Here is a 24,250-nt window from a genome sequence, read left to right as displayed (position 1 = left end):
CATATTAGCTGCTCCCTGAAAACGAAAAAAAATTGCCTTGGCAAATTATAAATTAGCTTATTCTAAAAAGTGTCGAACGCGTTTTTGAATATTTTACCGAACCAGGGAGTCAGTCATTCAAAGAGTCCAAAAATATCAAATTTCTTCCTAAATATTTTTTAAATGACTTGCAAGGCGGATTCCTGTTGAAGGCATGGTCATATCAGAATCACATTCACACTTAATTGCAAAAAAATCTCATTCTTGAATAATAAAAATTATCTAAAAATTCAAAAATAAAAAATCTAAAATAAATAATGAAAAATAATATTAATAAAAAATTAATTAAATCTAAAAGTAAAATAAATAAAAAAAATATTTCAAATAATATTTATATCTAAAAACTCCAAATAAAATAAATCTATAAAAATTTACAAATAAAATAAATGTATAAAAATAGAATGGAAAAAATAAAACAAATCTAAAATAAATAAAAAATAAAATAAATCTAAAAAAATACTTCAAATAAGGCATACGTATCTAAAAACTACAAACAAAATAAATCTACAAAAAATTAAAAATAAAATAAAATTTTAAAAATAAATCTAAAACATAGAAAAAATCAAATAAATTAAATCTAAAAAATAAAAATCAGCAGAAAAAACATAAATAAATAAAAAAATTATTTAATTAAATAAATTATTAATTTTCAATTTATATTTTTTTCTGCTGATGTTATTTTTATTTTAATTTTTAAGTTTTAATTTATTTTAATTTTTTCTATTTTTTATTTTAATTTTTTGTAGATTTATTTTATTTGTAGTTTTTAGATTCGTATGCCTTATTTGAAGTATTTTGTTTTTTGATTTATTTTATTTTTTATTTATTTTAGATTTGTTTTATTTTGTCTTTCTATTTTTATACATTTATTTTATTTTTAAATTTTTATAGATTTATTTTGTTTGTAGTTTTTAGATAGATATGCATGCTTTATTTGAAATATTTTTTTTAATTTATTTTATTTTTAGATTTAATTAATTTTTTATTTATTTTATTTTTTATTATTAATTTTCGATATTTTATTTTTGAATTTTTAGACAATTTTTATTATTACATTTTATTTTATATTTGTTGTACTTAAATTTTTTCTGCTGATTTTTTTAGATTTAATTTATTTTAATTTTTCTATTTATTACATTTATTTATTTTTTTTTTAAATTTTATTTTTTTTGTATATTTATTTTATTTGTAGTTCTTAGATACCTATGCCTTATTTGAAGTATTTTTTTAGATTTATTCTATTTTTTCTATTTTATTTTGATTTCTTTTATTTTTTAGATTTATTTTTAAAATTTTATTTTATTTTGAAATTTTTATAGATTTATTTTATTTGTAGTTTTTAGATATGCTTGCTTTATTTGAAATATTTTTTTAATTTATTTTATTTTTAGATTTAATTCATTTTTTATTTATTTTATTTTTAGATTCACTTTGGCAGTTTTTATTTTATTTTTTATTATTTTTGAATTTTAGATAATTTTTATTATTACATTTTATTTTATATTTGTTGTACTTAAGATTAAGATTTTTTCTGCTGTTTTTTTATTTTTTTAGATTTAATTTATTTTGATTTTTTCTATTTATTAGATTATTTTTTTTAATATTATATAAATTTTATTTTTTCTTAATTTTTTTTGTGTATTTATTTTATTTGTAGTTCTTTTATTTTTTTTTTTAATTTTAGATTTTTTTTAATTTTTCTTTCTAATTTATACATTTATTTTATATTATATTTTATTTTTAAAAATTTTATAGATTTATTTTCTTTGTAGTTTTTAGATAGGCATGCTTTATTTGAAATAGTTTTTTATTTAGTTTATTTTTAATTTTTTTTATTTATTTTATTTTTTATTTATTATTAATTTAAGATTTTTTATTTTTTAATTTTTTTTATAAGTTTTGTTATTACTTTTTAGTTTTATATATGTTGTATTTAAGATTTTTTATATAGATTTTTTTGATTTTCATTATTTTTAGAACAATTTTAAAATATTAAAAAAATATATTTTTGACTTATGTTGTTTTCTTTTTTTATTTTTTATAGGTATTTTGTTTTTAAAATTACTATTTTTGTTTTATTTTCTTTAGATTAATTTTGTTTTTATATTTATTTTCAACTGTTCATTTATTTAATTAATTTATTTTGTTTTTAATTATTTTTACATTAATTCTATTTTTACTTTTTAAGATCTATTTTATTTGTTAAATATGTTTATTTATTTATTTTACTTTAATACTTTGTGTTAGATTATATTTTTAAGATACATTTTTAATTCTTTATTATTTATTTATTTTTATTTATTTATTTATTTTTATTTATTTATTTATCTATTTAATTATTTATTTATTTACTTATTTATTTATTTTAACTTTTTTAGAATATTTTTACTTTTTTAGATTTATTTTTTATGTTAATTTTGTAGATTTATTTTAACATTTTTATTTTCACTTTGAAAAAGGGAAACATGTTCAAATATGTTTTCTAACTTTTTTTATTTTTTATGGGTATTTTGTTATCAATTTTATTATATTTGTTTTATTTTCATAATTTTTTAGATTATTTGTATTTTTTAGATTTATTTCCAAATGTTCATTTATTTAATTAATTTATTTAGTTTTTAATTTTTTTACATTTATTTTTTTTTGTTAAATATGTTTATTTTTTAGTTCTATTTTTTTATTTTCTTTTTTTAACACTTTTTGTTAGCTTAACTTTATTTTTATTTATTTTAATTTGTTATATTTTTAAGATTATTTTTTTATTATCTATTTATTTTATCTTTTTTAATTTTTTTAGATACATTTTATTTTTTTAAATTTATTTTATATGTTAATTTTGTAGATTTTTTTAACATCACTCAGAAGAAAAAAAATACCTACCTATGAATTAACCCTCATTTGCAACATTTTTGCCACAATTTTAAATTGCCATGGGAAGCCCATAAAATAACCTCTCTTCTAAAATTGTAATAAATTTTCGGCCCAATCTAAAGCAGCTATTGCATTTTTGTGTAGCGGAGTAATGCCTCTTTGTTTTTGGATTTCTTTCTTAATTAAAAAAAAAAAATACCAGAAAAACTTGACATTTTAAAGGTTAATACTACACAATGGCACTAACAATATTCCACATTTACATAATATCCATTCAAAATTGAATTTTATTTTCATTGGTTCTTTCGATCTCACTCTCCATAGTCATTATTATTTTGTAGTATAAAAAATGATTGATTGATTAGCGGCATTTTTTTCTGATGTCTTATTTGTTTTTGTTGTTGTTTTTCAACCAAAAATATGCGGGTCTACATAACAAAACATGTATTTTTTTGGTTTTTTTGCTTATTTCACCATGAGAAACAAAATAACAAAACACCTTTCTCATATCATGATGATGTGTGAGAATGTGTGTGTGTGTACGAAAAAGGGGGGTTATCCGGTTATCTTCCTTCTTCACCTCAACAACAAACAACAGCTCCAACCAACAACATAAACATTGTCTACTATGGCCAAAGTCAACCCACTTAACATACTTATGATGAAGAGAACAATAATCATAAAAAAACAACAGCAACAACAACACAACACAAAATCTTCAACATAAACAAATAAATGCCCCGATCAAGTCAAGTCGACGGACGACTCTCATTTTGTTGGCATTTTTTGTTGTTGCAGACATTATTATTGCAAACATAAGTCATTGTTTTGTTTTTGTAAATGTGTCTGTAATGAGAAAATGAGATGAAATTTCAAAAAAAAAAAAAACTTGAGGCTGCTCCAAAACAACAACAATGCCTTAGTATCGGCATTGTTGTTGTTTTGGAGCGCCACACACAGTTATTTTTAAACAACAACTGTTTGGGGGGAAACGCAACAACAATAACAACTTCAAGTAGATTATCTTCCATAGCATACTTATACACACTTACTTACATACATTGCTACCCTCCCTGACCATGTTCTAGCATTTAAGCTTTCTCATAGAATTATGGTGTTGAGAATACATCGCAAAAAATGTTGGCATCACTGAAAATTTTTAAATGAATAATAGGTAAACAAAATAAAAAAAATTGAATTTTTACTCAAAGAATTAAACCAAATTTTAATGAATATAATTTTCTTTAAAGTAGAAATATGTATTTAATAGGTGCAAAAATATATATTATAATATTAGAAAATCGCTAAATTGGCATCACTGGCCATGTAGGCCCCAACATTAAATAAGCTCTCTCCCCAATTGCTGTTTGGTTCTAAATTTGTACAGAATAATAAAACAACAGTAACAGGGGATTAAACAACGACGACCACATTGTACATATCCGTCATAAAATACGAGAGAGCTTATTGAGGAGAGTGATTCCTTTTGTTTGAACCCGACTGCACCCGACTGCCAACAAAGTTACGTTGTGATGTTTATCTATTGATTGATATTATTGGAATTTAATAAATAATGAATTGGGAGAGTTAAACTCAGAGAGTTAATGTGGGGGAATAATATAGAGCAAGTGATGCTAATTTTGCGTTTTCCTAAGATAATTTTTTTATATTGTTTCTTTTATAAAATTTTGTTGATTGCTTGATATTATTGGAATTTAATAAATAATGATTTGGGAGAGTTAAACTCAGAGAGCTAATGTGGGGGGGAATAATGTGGAGCAAGTGATGCTAATTTTGCGTTTTTCTAAGATAATTTTTTATATTGTTTCCTTTAAAAAAAATTTTGTAGATTGCTTTGCAAAGTCACCAAATTGACATTACTTGCGCCATATTTCCCCCACATTAAACAAACTCTCTCTGTTATAACTCTCCATCTCTCTCGCTGCCCCAAACACTCCTCTCCAACCTTGTTGTTTATAAATGTGTATACAAAACACTGAGTAGAATTTGAGACCATATTATGGAGGAATTTAGGCTGTTTGTTGAGTGTGCACCGCATAGCGTTTTTTTGCCGTTTCTGTTTTTGGGGGGAGCCACTATAGTGGCGTTTTACTCATATTTCTCTATGTGATTGTTGTTGTTATGTTATTATTTTGATTCATACACACACAATAACAAACAAGTTGTAGTATCAGCCAGCCGCCGCCAGCTAAAACGAGCACAGGTCGTTCGTTTCGTTACTGCTGCTGTTGCTGTTTCTGATGCCTGACAATGTTGTGTTTTCTTTATACATTCATTCTTGATTAGTTTTTTGTGGCGCTTACATTGAAACGGTATACCAAAAAAACAGACAAAGCTCCTCGCATAGCATTCGTTCGTTACACAAAAAATACAAAAATATCAAGGCAAATAAATTATCTCAAGATAAAAAAAATGATTTAGAAAAATAAAAAAATCGCCTACTAAATCATAACCAAAAGTGTTCATTTAAAATAGAAAATTAGTTCAATTATATATTGAGTTTGTGAAAAGTTATTATTCATTTTTCTTCGTTTGGTGTTTGTTAAGAAATTATTTTTCTTCTGTTAAAAGAAAAAATAAAGATTATAACTTCTGGTAATTTCCAGTAAATAATCCCAAAAAATTAATAAAAAAATTTAATATGTGATATGTTATTTTCTGTGTTAAAAACCTAATGTCAATGTCTGTGTTCAATAAATATTAAAAAAAAAACTCCCCATAAAAAAATTAAGGAAAAAGTGCAGAAAATTTTGTCTATACTTAAACGAGAGATAATCCTAAGCAGCAACAACCAACCAGCAGCATATTTAAGCAAAAGAAAATAAAAAAAAAATTGAAAAAAAAGAAACAAAAAAGTTCTTCTGCAGCTTCTTTTCTCATTGAAAATAGTCAAAAATATAAAAAAATATAATAACATATACTGCTTCTTCTTCTTCGTTGGCTGAAAGAGGAGAATTCCTTAATCATTAGAAAACAATAACAAAAACAACAACAAACAACCACAAGTTGTGTATATAAAATAAAGCAACCGACCATCCGATGTGAACAAGAAAAAACCCGATTATTATTTAACTAAAGCAGAGTCGTCGTATCCCCCCCTTCCCCGCCCCCTAAAATATACAGTGCGTGCGCTCTTTCTATCTGTGTGTTTCGTTCGTTCGTTGTTTGTACGTTATTATCTCTCTTGCCGCCCATACACATGCATTATATGAATGTGGAACAAACGACCCCCACACCAAAACAAGAGCCAAAACAACCTACAATCACAATTTGTTGTTGAGAACAAGAAAAAAGCCCAAAGTTTACCAGCAGCAGCAGCAAAAATATACACAATACAACAACACCAACATCATCAAGTTCAGTTGTCTTCCCCGACATACCCCATAGTAAGTTATTTCCTCTTCTTCATCATCTTTTTAAGAGGAAAAAAATAAATGTTGCACATAATAAAAATATAAAAAAAATTAACATAAAAACAAAAATAAATAAAAAAATATTTTTAATTATTGAAATTGGATTTCCATATTTTTTTTTTGTTTTTATAGGTGGAGATTCAGTTTAGTTACTCTATCCCGATTTCTTTGAAATTTTTACCACACTCAGTCTTGCCAATACTGATCACAAATATGTACATTTCATTGGGGGTAAAATCATACTCTAAAATTTTCGTGCTACAAAGTCCCTTTTTGGGAACAAGTTGACTTTAGCAACTCAAAACGGAACTCTATGAAATTTTTTTCCACAGTTGGTTCCGGTTTCAATGATCAAAACTGTGTATATTTCATTAGGGGCAAATTCATACATTCGGAGATATGAAGGCTTAGTTTTTATAGGAGCAGGTTTAGTTTAGTTACTCTATACCGATTTACCGAAATTTTTACCACACTTAGTCTTGCCAATACTGATCACAAATATGTACATTTAATTTGGGGGTAAAGTCATATCCTAAATTTCCGTGCTACAAAAGTCCCTTTTTGGGAACAAACTGACTTTAGCAACTCCAAATAGATCTCTATGAAATTTTTACCACAGTTGGTTCCGGTTTCACTGATCAAAACTGTGTATATTTCATTAGGGGCAAATTCATACATTCGGTGATATGAACCCTTAGTTTTTATAGGAGCAGGTTCAGTTTAGTTACTCTATCCGATTTCTATGAAATTTTTACCACACTCAGTCTTGTCAATACTGATCACAAATATGTACATTTCACTGGGGGTAAAATCATAGCCTAACTTTTCGTGCTTAAAAGTCCCTTTTTGGGAACAAGTTGACTTTAGCAACTCCAAACGGATCTCTATGAAATTTTTACCACAGTTGGTTCCGGTTTCACTGATCAAAACTGTGTATATTTCATTAGGGGCAAATTCATTTTTTTGTATATTTTTCGAATTACAAATGGCAACATTCAAATTATAAATGAAATAATTCGAATTACAATTAAAAAATTAAAAATTTAAAAAATGCAAGGCATATTTATACAAGGTAGAAGTGACAATCAGCTGTATTCTTATTTTTTTTTTGGAAATTTAGTTTTCAAAATGTAATAGGGTCAACTCATGAAATTTGAAACTTCGAAATTTGCTGCCATAAAATTCTTTTTTTTTTCACCGTAAACGTGTAATAAAATATCAATGACCTACGACAGTTCTGTATGCTTTATATTTACATTTTGATTCAAATTTCTTATATTTTATGGGATTTTCAAAATGTATTTATGGTTTTCCCGAACAAATTTTTGGAACGCAACCCTATTATTCAATATTTATCTTTGACAATTAATTTTCAATAACAACAAAAGATTTTCTACACTGTGATCTAGCTTTTTGCTACTTGCTATAATTTTTTATAGCAACTTTTATTTTTAAAGGTATTGAAAAAAATCGAAGTGAATGTTATGGGACATGCATTCTTAAAGCGAACTATGTGAAAATATTTAAAAAATGTACAATTTTGTAAAATTAAAAAAAAAAACAAAATTTGAAAAAAAAAACAAAAAATAATTTCGAAATATTTTTATTTCATACTTTAATTTTGTTTCCCTTTTAGTAAATATGTGACATAAACAAGTTTTGTTAATTTTATTACAATTTTTAGAAACAAATTTCTGCCTAAAAATCTTTATGGGACTTGCTATAATTCTTGGATTCACTGGAAAAAATATTTCAACATTTCTTTTTGTGCTAACACAATTTAATTAATTTTTGGGCATTATATTTTTTAAAATGGACTTATGGGGAATTTTCAATATTATAGTTTTTTATAGCAACCTGTATTGTAGGAAATATTTTATCATTTTAAGAGAAATAATGTAGAATACCAACGTTAAAGGCGACTTTATATTATAATATTTTTTAAATTTAATTAAACTTAAAATTTTTATGTTTTTTGTATTTTATTTTTTTATTTAAATTTTTTATGTTTGTATTTTTTAATATTTTAATTTTTACATATTTATTTTTTTAACATTTATTTATACCTAATTTATAAGACAAAATCATTTTTGATTTTTTTCCAAACTCCATTTTGCAACTTCTGCAAGTTTTTATAGCAAGTCTCACTGCAAATATCTTTTTTTTTTTAATTATTCAATATTTATCTTTGACAATTAATCAATCAATAACAACAATGTTGTTTTTGTAAATTTATTATATAAATTTGACTTGATTCAAATTATAAATGGATTTCTAAAATTACAAGTGAAATGTTTTGAATTATAACTGAAATTGTGTAGATTCTCCAAATATTCGTGCCAATTTTTTTTTTTGGAACAAGTTTATTTAACGGTCTCCGACTGGATCTGTATACAATGTAAATTTCATTAGGTGCGAATAAATATTTTATGTTATATCTTTTTTTTTAATATTTTAATTGATTTTTTCATGACTCTCCAATAACTTTCCCCTTTAATTAAATTTAATATTTTAATATATTTTAATTAATTTTTTTCAAGCCTCACCAATAACATTCCCCTTTAATTAAATTTTATGCTCATGTGGAAAAATCGCTAAATTAGCATCATTGTTATTAGTGTAACAGCTAAAAGTTTGTTTTTGTTTTGTAATACCATTATATTTCTATTTGTATACAAACTTGCCGTACCGAGAGCGAAAAGAGCTTGATTTGCGCACTCAACACTGTTGTTTTTTGGAGCTGTATCATTCTCTCTCGGATTACAAGGTGGGGAGCCAGGCCCTCATTTAAACAACGTAAAGTTTACAATGTAAAATTGTTGTTGGTCTCTCTCATTAAAATAGAGTCTATTTAATAGACTTTGCCCTGTTAAGTTGTTGTTGCCTCTCGCTCTCTCTCATTAGAAATGGTGGGCCGCCGCCACTCATTACAAAAAGAATGGGGACAATACAATTTTACCTTGATTATTATGCGAGAAAAATGAGAGTAAAACTTGTATTTCTTTTTGGTATGAGATTGTTTGAACAAAAAAGTTTATTACAGCTTTTTAAAATACAAATTAAACAACAACAACAAATTCATTCATAAATTTATTTAAAATAATTGTATTGGACGAAGAATGTAGTGAAAACAAAAGTTTTTTTGTTTTTTTGAAGAAATTTGATATTTTTGTTGTGGTTTCTTGGGAGAAGAGGGCATCAACAAATTCCGAATTGTTATTTTTTTTTTGGCCAAAATTACCGTTATTCATTTGATATTTCTCTCCTCCATATGCTAATCAATTAAGTTGTTTTTTTTTTATTTTTAAACAATGGCAAACATTAATTGTTTTGGAATTTTTTAATTAGTTTTCTCTTTCTCCCTAGCTCATTGGAATTCTCTGTTTTGCAAAATTAAATACCCAGCAAATGTTGCCTTGGCCATCATAATTCGCGTGTTTGCCATAAAAATCCCATAAAAAACCAGCGAAAATAACTAAACAAATAATAAAAAGCAAAAATTGAAAATTTTTGTTGTATTGCAGAAATTTCAAAGTATGTACATATTTCAAGTGTTTTTTTTTTTTTCAAAAAAGAAAAAAAAAACACAGACATGCAAAACATATGGAGCAGGAAATAAGACAAATTCTTTCCTTGAATAAAAAAAAATCAGCTGATTTGAAAAAAATTTTCAAATTTTTTTCAAAAATGATTTCTTTTTTTTTGCCATTTCGTTTTGTTTATATCTATACAATTTTTTTTTATCTTCTATATATTGTATTTTTTGCTGACGTCTATAACTGTCTAGACAGATTTTTGTGATCAAATTGCAACAATGCCGCCGCCCCCACTAACACACACAGCCACACAAACACATTCAATCCTTTGTCACATAATAAATATTTAAACAACAAAATGTCATCATCAAAATGATGTCTTGAAATGTTTATAAACTAAACAAAAATACATATGCAAAAAAAAAAAAAAAAGAACAAACAAATCCCTTGTTATGGAAAATTTTCCACAATTTTTTTTTAAATGAATATTTTATGCCAAGTTGTTTGACTTTGAAAAATGGCAACACCATTCTAATTTTATTTCAATAATTTAAATAATACATTGTTACAAATTTCGAGGACAATATTGAATGAATATTTTATTTTTTTTTTGTGAAACGCTTTTGAGGGAAAAAAACGGTTCACAATTGCAACAATAAAAGGCGTCTGCCGGTATGGCGGCACCTCTTTGAATAATGAGAGCGCCATTTAAATAATCGAAAAACAAAAGAAGACAACAGCAGCAAAAAAGTAATAGACAAGGTGCAAATGGCGACGGCTAGCCTATGTGCCAGATTTTGCAAATAGTTGTTGGTTGTGGCAACAACAACAACAATAAAAATAAAAACAATAACACCCAATTAAAGGAAATCCTCCTTCTTTTGCAATTTTCTTCCGCTTGTAATCCAAAAAGGCCCAGCAAGAAACTAAGTTTTTCTTTTCAAAACTTGCCAAAAAGTCATGGTGCCTTGTTTTTGTTGTTTTATAGAATGCTTGAATGAAATCTAAAAACAAAACAACACTAACGGAATGGCAAAATTTGGCTCTTTTTGTTAGAAATAAATTTAATTTTTTTTTGTGGGCGTTATTAAAGTAATCATGTCGACTAGTCATGCAAAGTGCTTGACATGCAATAAAATTGTTTTTTTTTTGTTTTTGCATTATTTTTGTGAAAACATTGGAAAAATAACCGTTTTAACAAAAATTATTAGCAGTATTTTTATTCGAATTACATGGCAATTTGAAATTCGGTTCTAGCTGCATTTTGAGACTTGCTATAATTTGTTATAGCAACTTTTATCACTAAAGATTTTGGAAATTTTCAAAGGGTTTCTAGTAGTTTATGTTTTCTTACAGCAAAATATGTAAAAAAATAAAATAAAAAATAATAAAAATTAAAAATAACATTTGTAACTAAAATTAATTTATAATTAATTTCTAATAAAGCAAAACAATTGTGTTTATCTATTGGTAAAAAGCGTTTCAAAACTCTGTTATTTGTCCTAAAATGTTTATACACATAAAATAGGCCGTTAAATTGCCATTTCGAGATGTGCTATAATTTTTATAGCAGCTTTTATTATCAAAGATTTTGGAAATTTTCAAAGGGATTCTAGTAGTTTGTTTTCTTACAGCAAAATATGTAAAAAAAATTAAATTAAAAAATAATAAAAATTAAATATACAATAAAAATTAAAAAAAAAACATTAGTTACTAAATTTAATTTACAATTAAAGCAAAACAATTGTGTTTATCTATTGGTAAAATGCATTTCAAAACTCTGTTATTTGCCATAAAATGTTTATACACATAAAATAGGCCATTTTGAGATGTGCTATAATTTTTATAGCACCTTTTATTATCAAAGATTTTGAAATTTTTCAAATGGATACTTGCAGTTTATGCATACTTAAAGCAAAATATAAAAAAAAATATATCCAGGATTTAAAAGAAAAAATTTTAATAAATTTTTTAAAACTTTATATTCGTGTTTCTGCCACGCTTTCATTAGAATAATCAAAAAAATTTTGTTTTTTTTTTTCTTAATACTTTTATATAACTAAACAACGTTTTCTATATTGTTTTTTAGCTCTAGCTCTATATTGAGACTTGCTATAATTTTTTATAGCAACTTTTATCACTAAAGATTTTGGAAATTTTCAAAGGGATTCTATAGTAGTTTACGTTTTCTTATAGCAAAATATGCAAAAAAAAAAAAAAATAAAATAAAATAAAAAAATAATAAAAATTAAATATACAATAAAAATTAAAAAACATTTGTTACTAAAATTAATTTATAATTAATGGAAAACAATTGTGTTTTTCTATTGGTAAAATGCATTAAAAAAATCTGTTATTTGCCCTAAAATGTTTAGACACATAAAATAGGCGATTAAATTGCGATTTTGAGATGTGCTATAAATTTTATAGCACCTTTTATTATCAAAGATTTTGAAAATGTCCGAAGGGATACTTGCAGTTTATGCATTCTTAAAGCAAAATATGAAAAAAATATATCCAAGATTAAAAAGAAAAAATTTTAATATTTTTTATTTAAACTTTATATTCGTTTCTGCCCGCTTTCATTAGTAAAAATGATTTAAAAAATTTTGTTATTTGGCTTAATACGATTATGTAAAAAAAGGTGTGATCTCTAGCTTTATTTTGAGACTTGCTATAATTTTTTATAGCAACTTTTATTTTTAAAGGTATTGAAAAAATTCCAAGTGAATGTTGTGGGACATGCATTCTTAAAGCGAAATATGTGAAAATACTAAAAAAATTTAAAATTTTGCAAAATTAAAAAAATGACAAAAACAAAAAAAAAAATAATTTCGAAATATTTTTATTTCATACTTTAATTTTGTTTCCCTTTTAGTAAATATGTGACATAAACATGGATTGTTAATTTTATTACAATTTTTAAAAACAAATTTCTGCCTAAATATAGTTATGAGACTTGCTATAATTCGTGGATTCACTGTTTATTGCAAAAAAATATTTCAATATTTTTTTTTTGTGCTAACACAATTTTATAAATTTTTGGGCATTTAATGATATTTTAAATTGACTTATGGGGAATTTTCAATATTATAGTTTTTTATAGCAACATGTATTGTAGGAAATATTTTTTATTCGTTTTTGTCCCGCTTTCATTAGTAAAAATCATTTAAAAATTTTGTTATTTGTCTTGTCTTGTGATCTAGCTTTATTTTGAGACTTGCTATAATTTTTTATAGCAACTTTTATTTTTAAAGGTATTAAAAAAATTCCAAGTGAATGTTGTGGGACATGCATTCTTAAAGCGAAATATGTGAAAATATTCAAAAAATTTAAAATTTTGTAAAATTAAAAAAAAAAAAAATGAAAAAAAAATAATTTTGAAATATTTTTATTTCTTACTTTAATTTTGTTTTCCCTTTTAGTAAATATGTGACATAAACATGTTTTGTTATTTTATTACAATTTTTATAAACAAATTTCTGCCTAAAAATCGTTATGAGACTTGCTATAATTCTTCGATTCACTGTTTATTGGAAAAAAAATTATTTCAATATTTTTTTATGAATTATGATTGCTAACACAATTTTATTAATTTTGCGGAATTTAATGATATTTTAAATGGAAGTCTCCCTTGTCCCGTGTGGGTTGTTTGTGGAACAATTATTATGGGGAATTTTCAATATTATAGTTTTTTATAGCAACTTGTATTGTAGGAAATATTTTACCATTTTAAGAGAAATAATGTAGAATACCAATATTAAAGGCGAGTTTATATTATATATATTTTTTAATTTATATTTTTTATTATATTTATTATATTTTTATATATTATATTAGATTTTTTAATTAAATTTAAAATTTTTATATTTTTTCATTTTTGTATTTGAATTTTTTTATTATATTTTTATTGGAACAATTATTATGGGGAATTTTCAATATTATAGTTTTTTATAGCAACTTGTATTGTAGGAAATATTTTATCATTTTAAGAGAAATAATGTAGAATATCAATATTATATTTATAATATTTTTTTATATATTATATTTTATACATATATATATTTTTTAATTAAATTTAATATTTTTATATTTTTTAATATTTTTGTATTTTATTTTGTTATTATATTTTTATTGAAACAATAATTATGGGGAATTTTCAATTATAGTTTTTTATAGCAACTTGTGTTGTAGGTAATATTTTATCATTTTAAGAGAAATAATGTAGAATAGAATTAAAGGCGAGTTTATATTATATATATTTTTTAATTTATATTTTATTATATTTTTTATATATTATATTATATTTTTATATATATATTTTTAATTAAATTTAAAATTTTTATATTTTTTCATATTTTTGTATTTTTATTTAATTATATTTTAATTTTTTTATGTTTGTTTTTTTAATATTTAATTTTTACCTATTTATTTTTTTTTATTTTTTTAACATTTATTTATACCTAATTTATAAGACAAAATCATTTTAGATTTTTTCCAAACTCCAAATGAAAATATTCAGAAAAAATTAACGGTTTTGGAGATACGGTGCGAAATGTATAAAAATTGTGGAATTTTTGCATATATTTTGAAATTTGAGGCAATAAATGTTTACTATAAGCAATATTTGAATTTTTTTTCTCAATTTCGCATGCCAAAAATTTGTGGTTTAACTTACTGACCACGATGCTTTTTTTGAAAGAGGAAAGACGACCTTCGACCTTCAAATAAAAATAATTTTGGTTTATTTCTAAAAATATTTAAAACCTATTCCCTTTTGGATTTATCTTCTAGCTGTATTTTGAGACTTGCTATAATTGTTTATAGCATCGTTTATTATAAGAGATATTTCAAAAATTTTTCTCAAATTCTTTTCCTAAGACATTTTCACAAATTTTTGGGTATTCAGTTTAATTTTAACACTACTTTTGTTTGACAAATTGTGTGGTTTTATTTATAGAATAAACATGACTTAATGTGTTTTTTTTTTAATTTTGCATTTCTTGGAACATGAAATTTATGGGGGAGTTGTGTGGAATATTTTTCGTTGTTGTTTTTTTATTTTTATAGTTTCTTTAATGCGTATGGTTTGTTGGATATGAGTAATGATGCTGTTACCCAGCTCAGTATTGCTAAAAAAAACTATATCTGTTTATTATTGATTATTGTTCTTGTTCTTTTTTGTTTTACGGTGGCATGAGATCATAATATTTTTTATTTGATGGTGTTGGTGGTTTACACGAAAGAAAACAAAATCTCTAGAACACCCTTATAAGGTCAACTTTAAACAAGAAAAGTGGTGTTACAAACAACAACAAAAAAATGTGTCGCCAAACATCAAAAGTTGTTTTAGTTTTATAACAATAGTTAAGCCGTATTTCCCCCTAAAAACACCTGTGGTGGTGGCCTCAAACATCATATCGAATTTTTATGAAATTTATTACAAATCGTTTGGGGGTTTTTAAAAATATTTCATCTCTCCTTTTTTTGTAATGGCTTAACCACCAATTCCAGTTTCTTTTTTCAACACCGGCTTTGTTAAAAGAATACCAAAGCATAATTTGTGGTTATTTTATGATATTTAAGTTAAACATTCATTAGTTTTATTTTGAATGGTGATTTTTTATGGCAGACTGTCTGTCTGCATACATATGGATGTATGTTTGTATTCTTCTTTGTTTAGTATGCCCCTTTCGCCTTAAAACGTTTGTACGTCATTAATGACCTCCAAGAGAATTAATGAAATAACTCACCATCTTTTTTGGAATTGTTATTTTCTGTTTCACATTCCACATATTATGGTAGTTTTGTTATTTTTTCTCAATTTACTTTTAACAAAGAAACTGATTTTTTTTCATAATTTATTTTGTTTTTTTTAACTTGTTTGGCAACTTGTGATTATATATAATTTTTGCCAAATATTATCTCTAGTCGTTTTAAGGTCCACAGTTCAATATACGATTTGGTTTTCAAAACGCAATAAATAAAATATCGTAAATATTTCGTATACAAAATTAAAATTAGTTGCCTTTTGTTTTGACACAAAAACAAAAGCATTCCACAAATTATTTGTCATTGTTTTATTTAATTAATTATTTTGTGTTTTTTTTCTAATTTCAGATTAACGGTCAACAACAGCTTCCTTTACCAACCACCTCAACAACAGCAACATCCAAAATGTTAGGATGTCTGGAGCAAATATCCATTGAAAAACAACGATTAAATGGTAAGTGAAGAAACCAACAAATTTGGCACAAAAAAATCACAACAATTTTAATGAAATTTTGATTTGGAAAAACATAGTGAGAATTATAAAAGTTAAATGGATCGAAACCTCCTTGTTTAACAAGGAAATTTCCATTTTTTCAAATCAAAATTTCAATTTTGAAGAATCCTCACCTTGAAATCTGAAAAACTAATATTTTTGTCCCTCCTTTTCCAGGGCACTCATCGCCCCTAACGGCAGCATTGGCCGCTCAAAATTCTTCATCACCTTCATCATCACCACAACGTTTGTCATCGACATCGTCGTCGTCAACAGCATCGTCTACGGCCAGTAGCAATACAACATGTTGCCGGCTACGTTATCAGCAACAACAGCAACAGCAGCAACAACAACTTACAAATGGCAGCTGTGAAACAATACCACCCTTAGCCTCATCACAAACATCTACATCATCGGGAATGTCATCAGCAACCACAGTATCATCGTCGTCTTCAACCACCACCACCAACCATCTTCGTAACTCAACATCAAATCTATATCCTACAAAAACTTCCTCATCATCACCACCAACTGCCGGCGCCCCCAATAATGCCATTACACCGCCAAAGAAATCACCAAAAGATTTTATATTTGGTAAATATATTGGTGAAGGCAGTTTTAGTACGGTCTATTTGGCCGTGGATGTGAATACGAAACGTGAATATGCAAGTAAGTACAAAAAACAAATTATTTTCAAAATTATTTTGAAAAAAGAGTATTGAAGATTTACAGGATTTTTTAGCTTTGGAAGGTTGTTTGGAATTTAGTATTGGCTCCATATAACGATGAAACGTGAAGCTCATGAAACGTGAAGCTCAAATTGAACTAATAGATTCACAATGAACCCAGGGGTTCATTATGAAACCAGAGGTTCGCTTTGAACACTGAGGTTCATTATGAAACCAGAGGTTCATTATGAACCCTGAGGTTAATTATGAAACCAGAGGTTCATTATCAACCCTGAGGTTCATTATGAAACCAGAGGTTCATTATGAAACCAGAGGTTCATTATGAAACCAGAGGTTCATTATGAAACCAGAGGTTCATTATGAAACCTAAAGGTTCACTATGAATCGTGAGGTTCATAATGAACCCTAAGGCTCATTATGAAGCCAGAGGTTCATTATGAAATCAGAGGTTCACTATGAACCCTGAGATTCACTATGAGGTTCATAATGAAACCAGAGGTTTACTATGAATAGAGATGGTTTTTACCGGGTATTTACCCGGTAAATACCCACACGGTGGGTAAATACCGGGTAAATACCCATTTGTGGGTATTTATTTGGGTATTTACTATATTGAATCGCTAATACAAAATCTTAGACCCTATTTCTGGGTTTAGGTTATGAAATCGATTCAAAATGCATAGTTTTACAATACTTTAAACAAGTGGGTAAATACTTGGGTAAATACCCGAGTATTTACCCATGTGTTGGGTAAAAACTCATTAACTGCCGAACTACTCGACGTAGGCTGACAAAATTTGGCTCAAATCTTTCTTATGTCAAAAGAACTTCTGGTACTGAACATGGGGTCTCTGGGTCCATGTTTTGATATAGCCCCCATATATCCGTACCTCCCGATTTAAGGTATTTTTTACTTATTAGCATCATTGTACAATCATATTGGCTGAAATTTGGCACAGTGAGTTCTCAATATGTAGAAAATATCCTTGCAAAAATTTGTCAACATAGGTCCACGTTTTCTAATAGCCCCCATATAAGGGTACCCCGATTTCGAGTATTTACCCAAATGTTGGGTAAAAACTCTTTAACTGTCGAACCATTTGACGTAGGCTGACAAAATTTGGCTCAAATCTTTCTTATGTCAAAAGAACTTTTGGTACTGAACATGGGGTCTCTGGGTCCATGTTTTGATATAGCCCCCATATAACCGTACCTCCCGATTTAAGGTATTTTTTGTATATTTGCCTCATTGTACAATCATAGTGGCTGAAATTTGGCACAGTGAATTCTCAATATGTAGAAAATATCCTTGCAAAAATTTGTCAACATAGGTCCACGTTTTCCTGTAGCCCCCATATAAGGGTACCCCGATTTCGAGTATTTACCCAAATTTTGGGTAAAAACTCTTTAACTGCCGAACCACTTGTAGTTGGCTGACAAAATTTAGCTCAAAACTTTCTTATATTAACAGTATTAAAGGTATTGAAAATGGAGTCCCTGGGTCCACTTTTTGATATAGCCGTACCTCCCGATTTCAGAAACCCATAGATGCTAATAGATGAAAAATACCTTAAATCGGGAGGTACGGCTATATGGTGGCTATATCAAAACATGGACCCAGAGACCCCATGTTCAGTACCAGAAGTTCTTTTAAGATAAGAAAGATTTATGCCAAGTTTTGTCAGCCTACGTCCAGTGGTTCGGCAGTTAAAGAGTTTTTACTCAAAATTTGGGTAAATACTCGAAATCGGGGTACCATTATATGGGGGCTATTAGAAAACGTGGATCTATGTTGACAAGTTTTTGCAAGGGTATTTTCTACATATTGAGAACTCACTATGCCAAATTTCAGCCAATATGATTGTACAATGAGGCTAATAGGTAAAAAATACATTAAATCGGGAGGTACGGATATATGGTGGCTGTATCAAACCATGGACCCAGAGACCCCATGTTCAGTACCAAAAGTTCTTTTGACATAAGTAAGATTTATGCCAAGTTTTGTCAGCCTACTTCACGTGGTTCGGCAGTTAAAGAGTTTTTACCCAAAATTTGGGTAAATACTCGAAATCGGGGTACCCTTATATGGGGGCTATTAGAAAACGTGGACCTATGTTGGCAAATTTTTGCAAGGATATTTTTTACATATAAAGAACTCACTGTGCCAAATTTCAGCCACTATGATTGTAAAATGATGCAAATAGACAAAAAATTCCTTAAATCGGGAGGTACGGTTATATGGGGGCTATATCAACAGATGGACCCAGAGACCCCATTTTCAATGCTAGATATTCTCTTGACATATGTAAGATTTGAGCCAAATTTTGTCAGCCTACGTCAAGTGGTTCGAAAGTAAATGAGTTTTTACCCAACACTTGGGTAAATACTCGGGTATTTACCCAAGTATTTACCCACTTGGTTAAAGTATTGTAAAACTATCCATTTTGAATCGATTTCATAACCTAAACCCAGAAATAGGGTCTAAGATATTGTATTAGCGATTCAATATAGTAAATACCCAAATAAATACCCGCAAATGGGTATTTACCCGGTATTTACCCAATTTACCCAATTTACCGGGTATTTACCCATTGGGTATTTACCCACTGTCCATCTCTAACTATGAACCCTGAAGTTCATTATGAAATCAGAGGTTCACTATGAACCCTGAGGTTCATTATGAAACCAGAAGCTCATTATGAACCCTTAGGTTCATTGTGAAACCAGAGGTTCATTATGAAACCAGAGGTTCATTATGAAACCTAAAGGTTCACTATGAATCCTGAGGTTCATAATGAGACCAGAGGTTTACTATGAACCCTGTGGTTCATTATGGAGCCAGAGGTTCATTATGAAACCAGAGGTTCATTATGAAACCAGAGGTTCATTATGAAACCAGAGGATCATTATGAAACCAGAGGTTCATTATGAAACCAGAGGTTCACTATGAACCCTGAGGTTCATTATGAAACCAGAGGTTCATTATGAGCGCTGATATTCACTATGAACCCTGAGGTTCGTAATGAAACCAGACGTTTATTATGAACCCTGAAGTTCATTATGAAATCAGAGGTTCACTATGAACCCTGAGGTTCATTATGAAACCATAGGTTCATTATGAAACCATAGGTTCATTATGAAACCAGAGATTCATTATGAAACCAGAGGTTCATTATGAAACCAGAGGTTCATTATGAAACCAGAGGTTCATTATGAAACCAGAGGTTCATTATGAAACCAGAGGTTCATTATGAAACCAGAGGTTCATTATGAAACCAGAGGTTCATTATGAAACCAGAGGTTCATTATGAAACCAGAGGTTCATTATGAAACCAGAGGTTCATTATGAAACCAGAGGATCACTATGAACGCTGAGGTTCATTATGAAATCAGACGTTTATTATGAAACCAGACGTTTATTAGGAAATCAGAGGTTCACTATGAGCGCTGAGGTTCAAAATGAAGCCAGAGGTTGACTATGAACCCTGAGATTCATTGTGAAACCAGAGGTTCACTATGAATCCTGAGGTTCATAATGAAACCAGTGGTTTACTATGAACCCTGAGGTTCATTATGAAGCCAGAGGTTCACTATGAATCCTGAGGTTCATAATGAAACCAGTGGTTTACTATGAACCCTGAGGTTCATTATGAAGCCCGAGGTTCATTATGAAGCCAGAGGTTCATTATAAAACCAGAGGTTCATTATGAAACCAGAGGTTCACTATGAAACCTGAGGTTCATAATGGAACCAGAGGTTTACTATGAACCCTGAGGTACATTATGAAACCACAGGTTCACTATTAGCGCTAAGGTTAAAAATGAAACCAGAGGTTGACTATGAACGTTGAGGTTCATTATGAAATCAGAGGTTCACTATGAACCCTGAGGTCCATTATGAAACCAGAGGTTCAATATGAATCCTGAGGTTCATTATGAATCCTAAAGGTTCACTTTGAATCCTGAGGTTCATAATGAAACCAGAGGTTAACTATGAACCCTGTGGTTCATTATGAAGCAAGAGGTTCATTATGAAACCAGAGGTTCATTATGAAACCAGAGGTTCATTATGAAACCAGAGGTTCACTATGAAACCAGAGGTTCACTATGAAACCAGAGGTTCACTATGAACGCTGAGGTTCGTTATGAACTCTGAGGTTAAATATTAAATATTCACTACAAACTCTGAGATTCACAATGAATTCTGAGGTTCAGTATGAACCCTGAGGTTCAATATTAAAGGTGAAGATCAATATGAACCCTGTAATTTACTCTGAACCCATAGATCAGCGACGACCACAGAAATACACCCAAAGCGAAGACATGTATGAACGTATGAGTGAAAAAAGCAACAACCACATTATGTTTTTGTTTGTTTTCATTAATTTACACTGTACGTGAGGGAGAGAAGCAAATGCAAAAACAACTCAGTGGGCGCCCTCACTATACGATCTAAGCAAAGAAGCTCGTCCCTGGGCCCTCACTATACGATCTAAGCAAAGAAGCTCGTCCCTGCCATAGATTCACTATGAAGTTGGAGCTTCACTATGAACTCTCCGGTTCAATATTAATCGTGAAATTCAATATAAACCCAAAAATTCAAAATGATCCCCCGAGGTTCACAATGAATTGAAATGATCATTATAAAACCAGTATTTAAAAATGAGACATGCGGTTCACTGTAAAACCTATATATTCAATTTGGACCCAAAGGTCCTCATTGAAGCATGAGATTCAATATGAAACGTGTTGAACCCTGAGGTTAATTATGAGACTTGAGGTTCACTACGAAACCTGAGGTTCACCATGAATCCTGAGGTTCACTATGAAATTCCGAGGTTAACTATGAAATGTTGAGGTTCACTATGAAATTCTGAGGTTCAATTTAAAATATGAACCCTGAGAGGCTAACTATTAAACGTAAAGATCAATATGAATCCTTAAATACACAATGAAACCTGAGGTTCGTTATGGACCCTAGGGATCACATTGAACCCCGAGGTTCAATATTATGCCCTAAATTTCTCAATGAATTGATACGTTCAATATGAAACCAGTGTTTCAAAATGAGGCCTATGGGTCATAGTAAAACCTAAACATTAAATGGGTATTCAGAGGTTCACTGCAACCAATTTTTTGAGGTTAATGTCTTATTTAGGGCTTTGCTTTCAGTTTATGTTTCTAAAAATAAAGTTATTATGTTTTTTTTTACTATCTGTCCGCTTTCAAGGAAAACTATTTCTATTTCACAATTACCAACCAAACCACAAAATAAAGTTTTTTTTTTGTTATTTAATTTAATGACCATTATTCCCACCAACAAAGAAGAAATTCAAAGTATTAAATGCCACAAAATGTCTTGTTCACACGAAATCTGAAACAAAAATACAAACAAACACCACATATCTATACAACACACGCTTAAATTCACATTCACTTTTACCCAAACTCCTCTTACATACCTCAAACAAGCCACCAGCAGCAATTCCTCTTCAGTACATTGTCCAAAAAAATACAATAATGGAAAATACCGTCTCAAAAAAAAAAAAAAACATGAAGAAGAGTTCCATCCATTTTTCTACACATTGGCATGAACTTAGCCATGGTGGAGCAGTGACTTAGATATTTGTTGGTGACTCGTGAAACCCAGTTGCCTTGTCTGTCGTCTTTTAAGTAATAGAAACAGCAACAGCGAGCACTGAACAATTGAAGCAACAATATCTTGTTGTTGTCATCGTCCAGTAAGTAATGGTGAATGTAAATTATACAAAAACAACAAAAATAATAAACATTTTATCGCTTACACGTGTCGCTCAATTTTCAGTGTTGGATTTTTTTTTACAAAACACAGCAATAGCAACAACAGTAACAAGAGCAGCAACCATAAATGCTTATGTGAAATACGGAAAGCAAAAAAAATTATAAAACCAAAGCTAAGCAATTGTTATTACGGCATAAGCAGTTGTTTACATTTAGTAGGTACCTACCCCCCAACAGACCCCCCCATTTTTGTGTTTTTATGGTTATGGAATCTAGAAGTTTTTATTGTTTTGTTTGTTTTCCCTGGCTCTGTGAATGACAATAACAAAACACTAGCTTATAGACATACTGGTGGACACAAAGCTTTGCCCCGCTCCCTTCCCCTCCATGTTTAAAGGGCCACGTATGTCTCTGAAACAACAAGGAAAACACATTCAAGATCCATAGACGACACTTCAAGTCTTGATTTCATTTGGCCCATTCTCCTCAACAATTACTATTTTCTTTGGCCACAAAACAATAACCTCTACATTGTAATTATCAAAACAAACGGCAAGAAAGAAAGAAAGAAAATAAATATAAAGCCACACCAACCAGAGCTTGTTCTGATTGCTCAAAAAAAATTCTTTGAATTTGTTAAGCAGCAGAACATAAACATTTTGATTAGCACTTCATCAACCTCTTTTTTCGTTGTTGCTCTATGGAAGTTAATAAAACATCTTTGTTAGTTGGTTGTGATTGTGTTGTTATCATCAACACTATAAAAAAAATCCCTCTTGTTTGTTTTCGGCGGCCCCTACCCACCATTTGCCATAAATTGAAATCTCATCACAAGTTATCAAATCACGCACAACACCTGACTTGAAAAATATTGTTTTGTTTTTCTTCTCGGTTTTTATCGTTTTTAAATATATTTGTTGTTTTGTTTTTGTTTTTATATATTTATGTGGCGGTGATTATCTTTTGATTTTTGTACGTGATTTCTATACCACCACCAACCACAACACTGATTGCTGCTCCTCCTATCGTACACTAAATTTATCACCCATAACCTTAACTTTGTCTAATAAAACAAAAAAAGTTAAAAATTCAAAACAAAAAAGCTTGTGATTTTAGGTGAACGAATTTTGTTATGTTAAAATAAAAAATAAAAAACCAGAATAATTATAAAACATTAAAAGTTTGACGTCAATCTCACCAAGGCATTCCACACATATATTTTTGGAAATTCCCAATCACAGTCAAGTGAAAAGAAACAAAACAATGCGCAAATCCAATAAAGATATTGATATTTTGTTTTCATATTTAAATAATCGCAAATATTTTATTTTTTTGTTTTTTGTGAAAGTTTAAAAGGAAGAGGAAAATATTGAGTATATAGTTTATGAGAGGTTTTGAATGTTATCTAGCGGCGTTTATTTTTAGAAAACCTCATTGAAATGGAATATTTTGAATCAAGATTTTTATTAATCAAAGAATGGATTGGAGCTTAGATATGCATTAATTGAACACTGTGAGCGCTCATGGTTCAAATTGAATTCTTATTTGAACCCTGGTTTTTATTGAAAATAATTTAGTTATTAATCAAATTCTTTATAAAGAAATGGAATCATAATTATGAAGCTTTACGTTGATCTGGGAGCTTTAATATGCACCA

The 24,250-nt window shown here is 28.1% G+C and overlaps 1 protein-coding gene across 10 annotated transcripts in view; it reads left to right on the top strand.

The window, feature by feature from the left end:
• Pdk1 (Phosphoinositide-dependent kinase 1) overlaps nucleotides 1-24,250 on the top strand; it is a 160,288-nt gene that overhangs the window by 76,703 nt on the left and 59,335 nt on the right. For 9 of the 10 annotated variants that reach the window (XM_073984084.1, XM_073984083.1, XM_073984079.1 and 6 more), the window contains 2 exons: nucleotides 16,001-16,106; nucleotides 16,323-16,814. In XM_073984084.1, the coding sequence (XP_073840185.1) occupies nucleotides 16,058-16,106; nucleotides 16,323-16,814 (541 nt within the window). In that variant the 5' untranslated portion in view covers nucleotides 16,001-16,057. Of the gene's footprint in view, nucleotides 1-3,521; nucleotides 6,318-16,000; nucleotides 16,107-16,322; nucleotides 16,815-24,250 lie in introns of those variants that run through there. The other variant, XM_073984074.1, reaches the window with a different exon arrangement.

This window comes from Musca autumnalis, unplaced genomic scaffold (assembly GCF_047663935.1).
Source record: "Musca autumnalis isolate F117 unplaced genomic scaffold, ASM4766393v1 scaffold_4, whole genome shotgun sequence".
Lineage (NCBI taxonomy): Eukaryota > Metazoa > Arthropoda > Insecta > Diptera > Muscidae > Musca > Musca autumnalis.
Note: the sequence above shows the minus strand (reverse complement) of the source record. Positions and strands in the feature narration are given on the sequence as shown.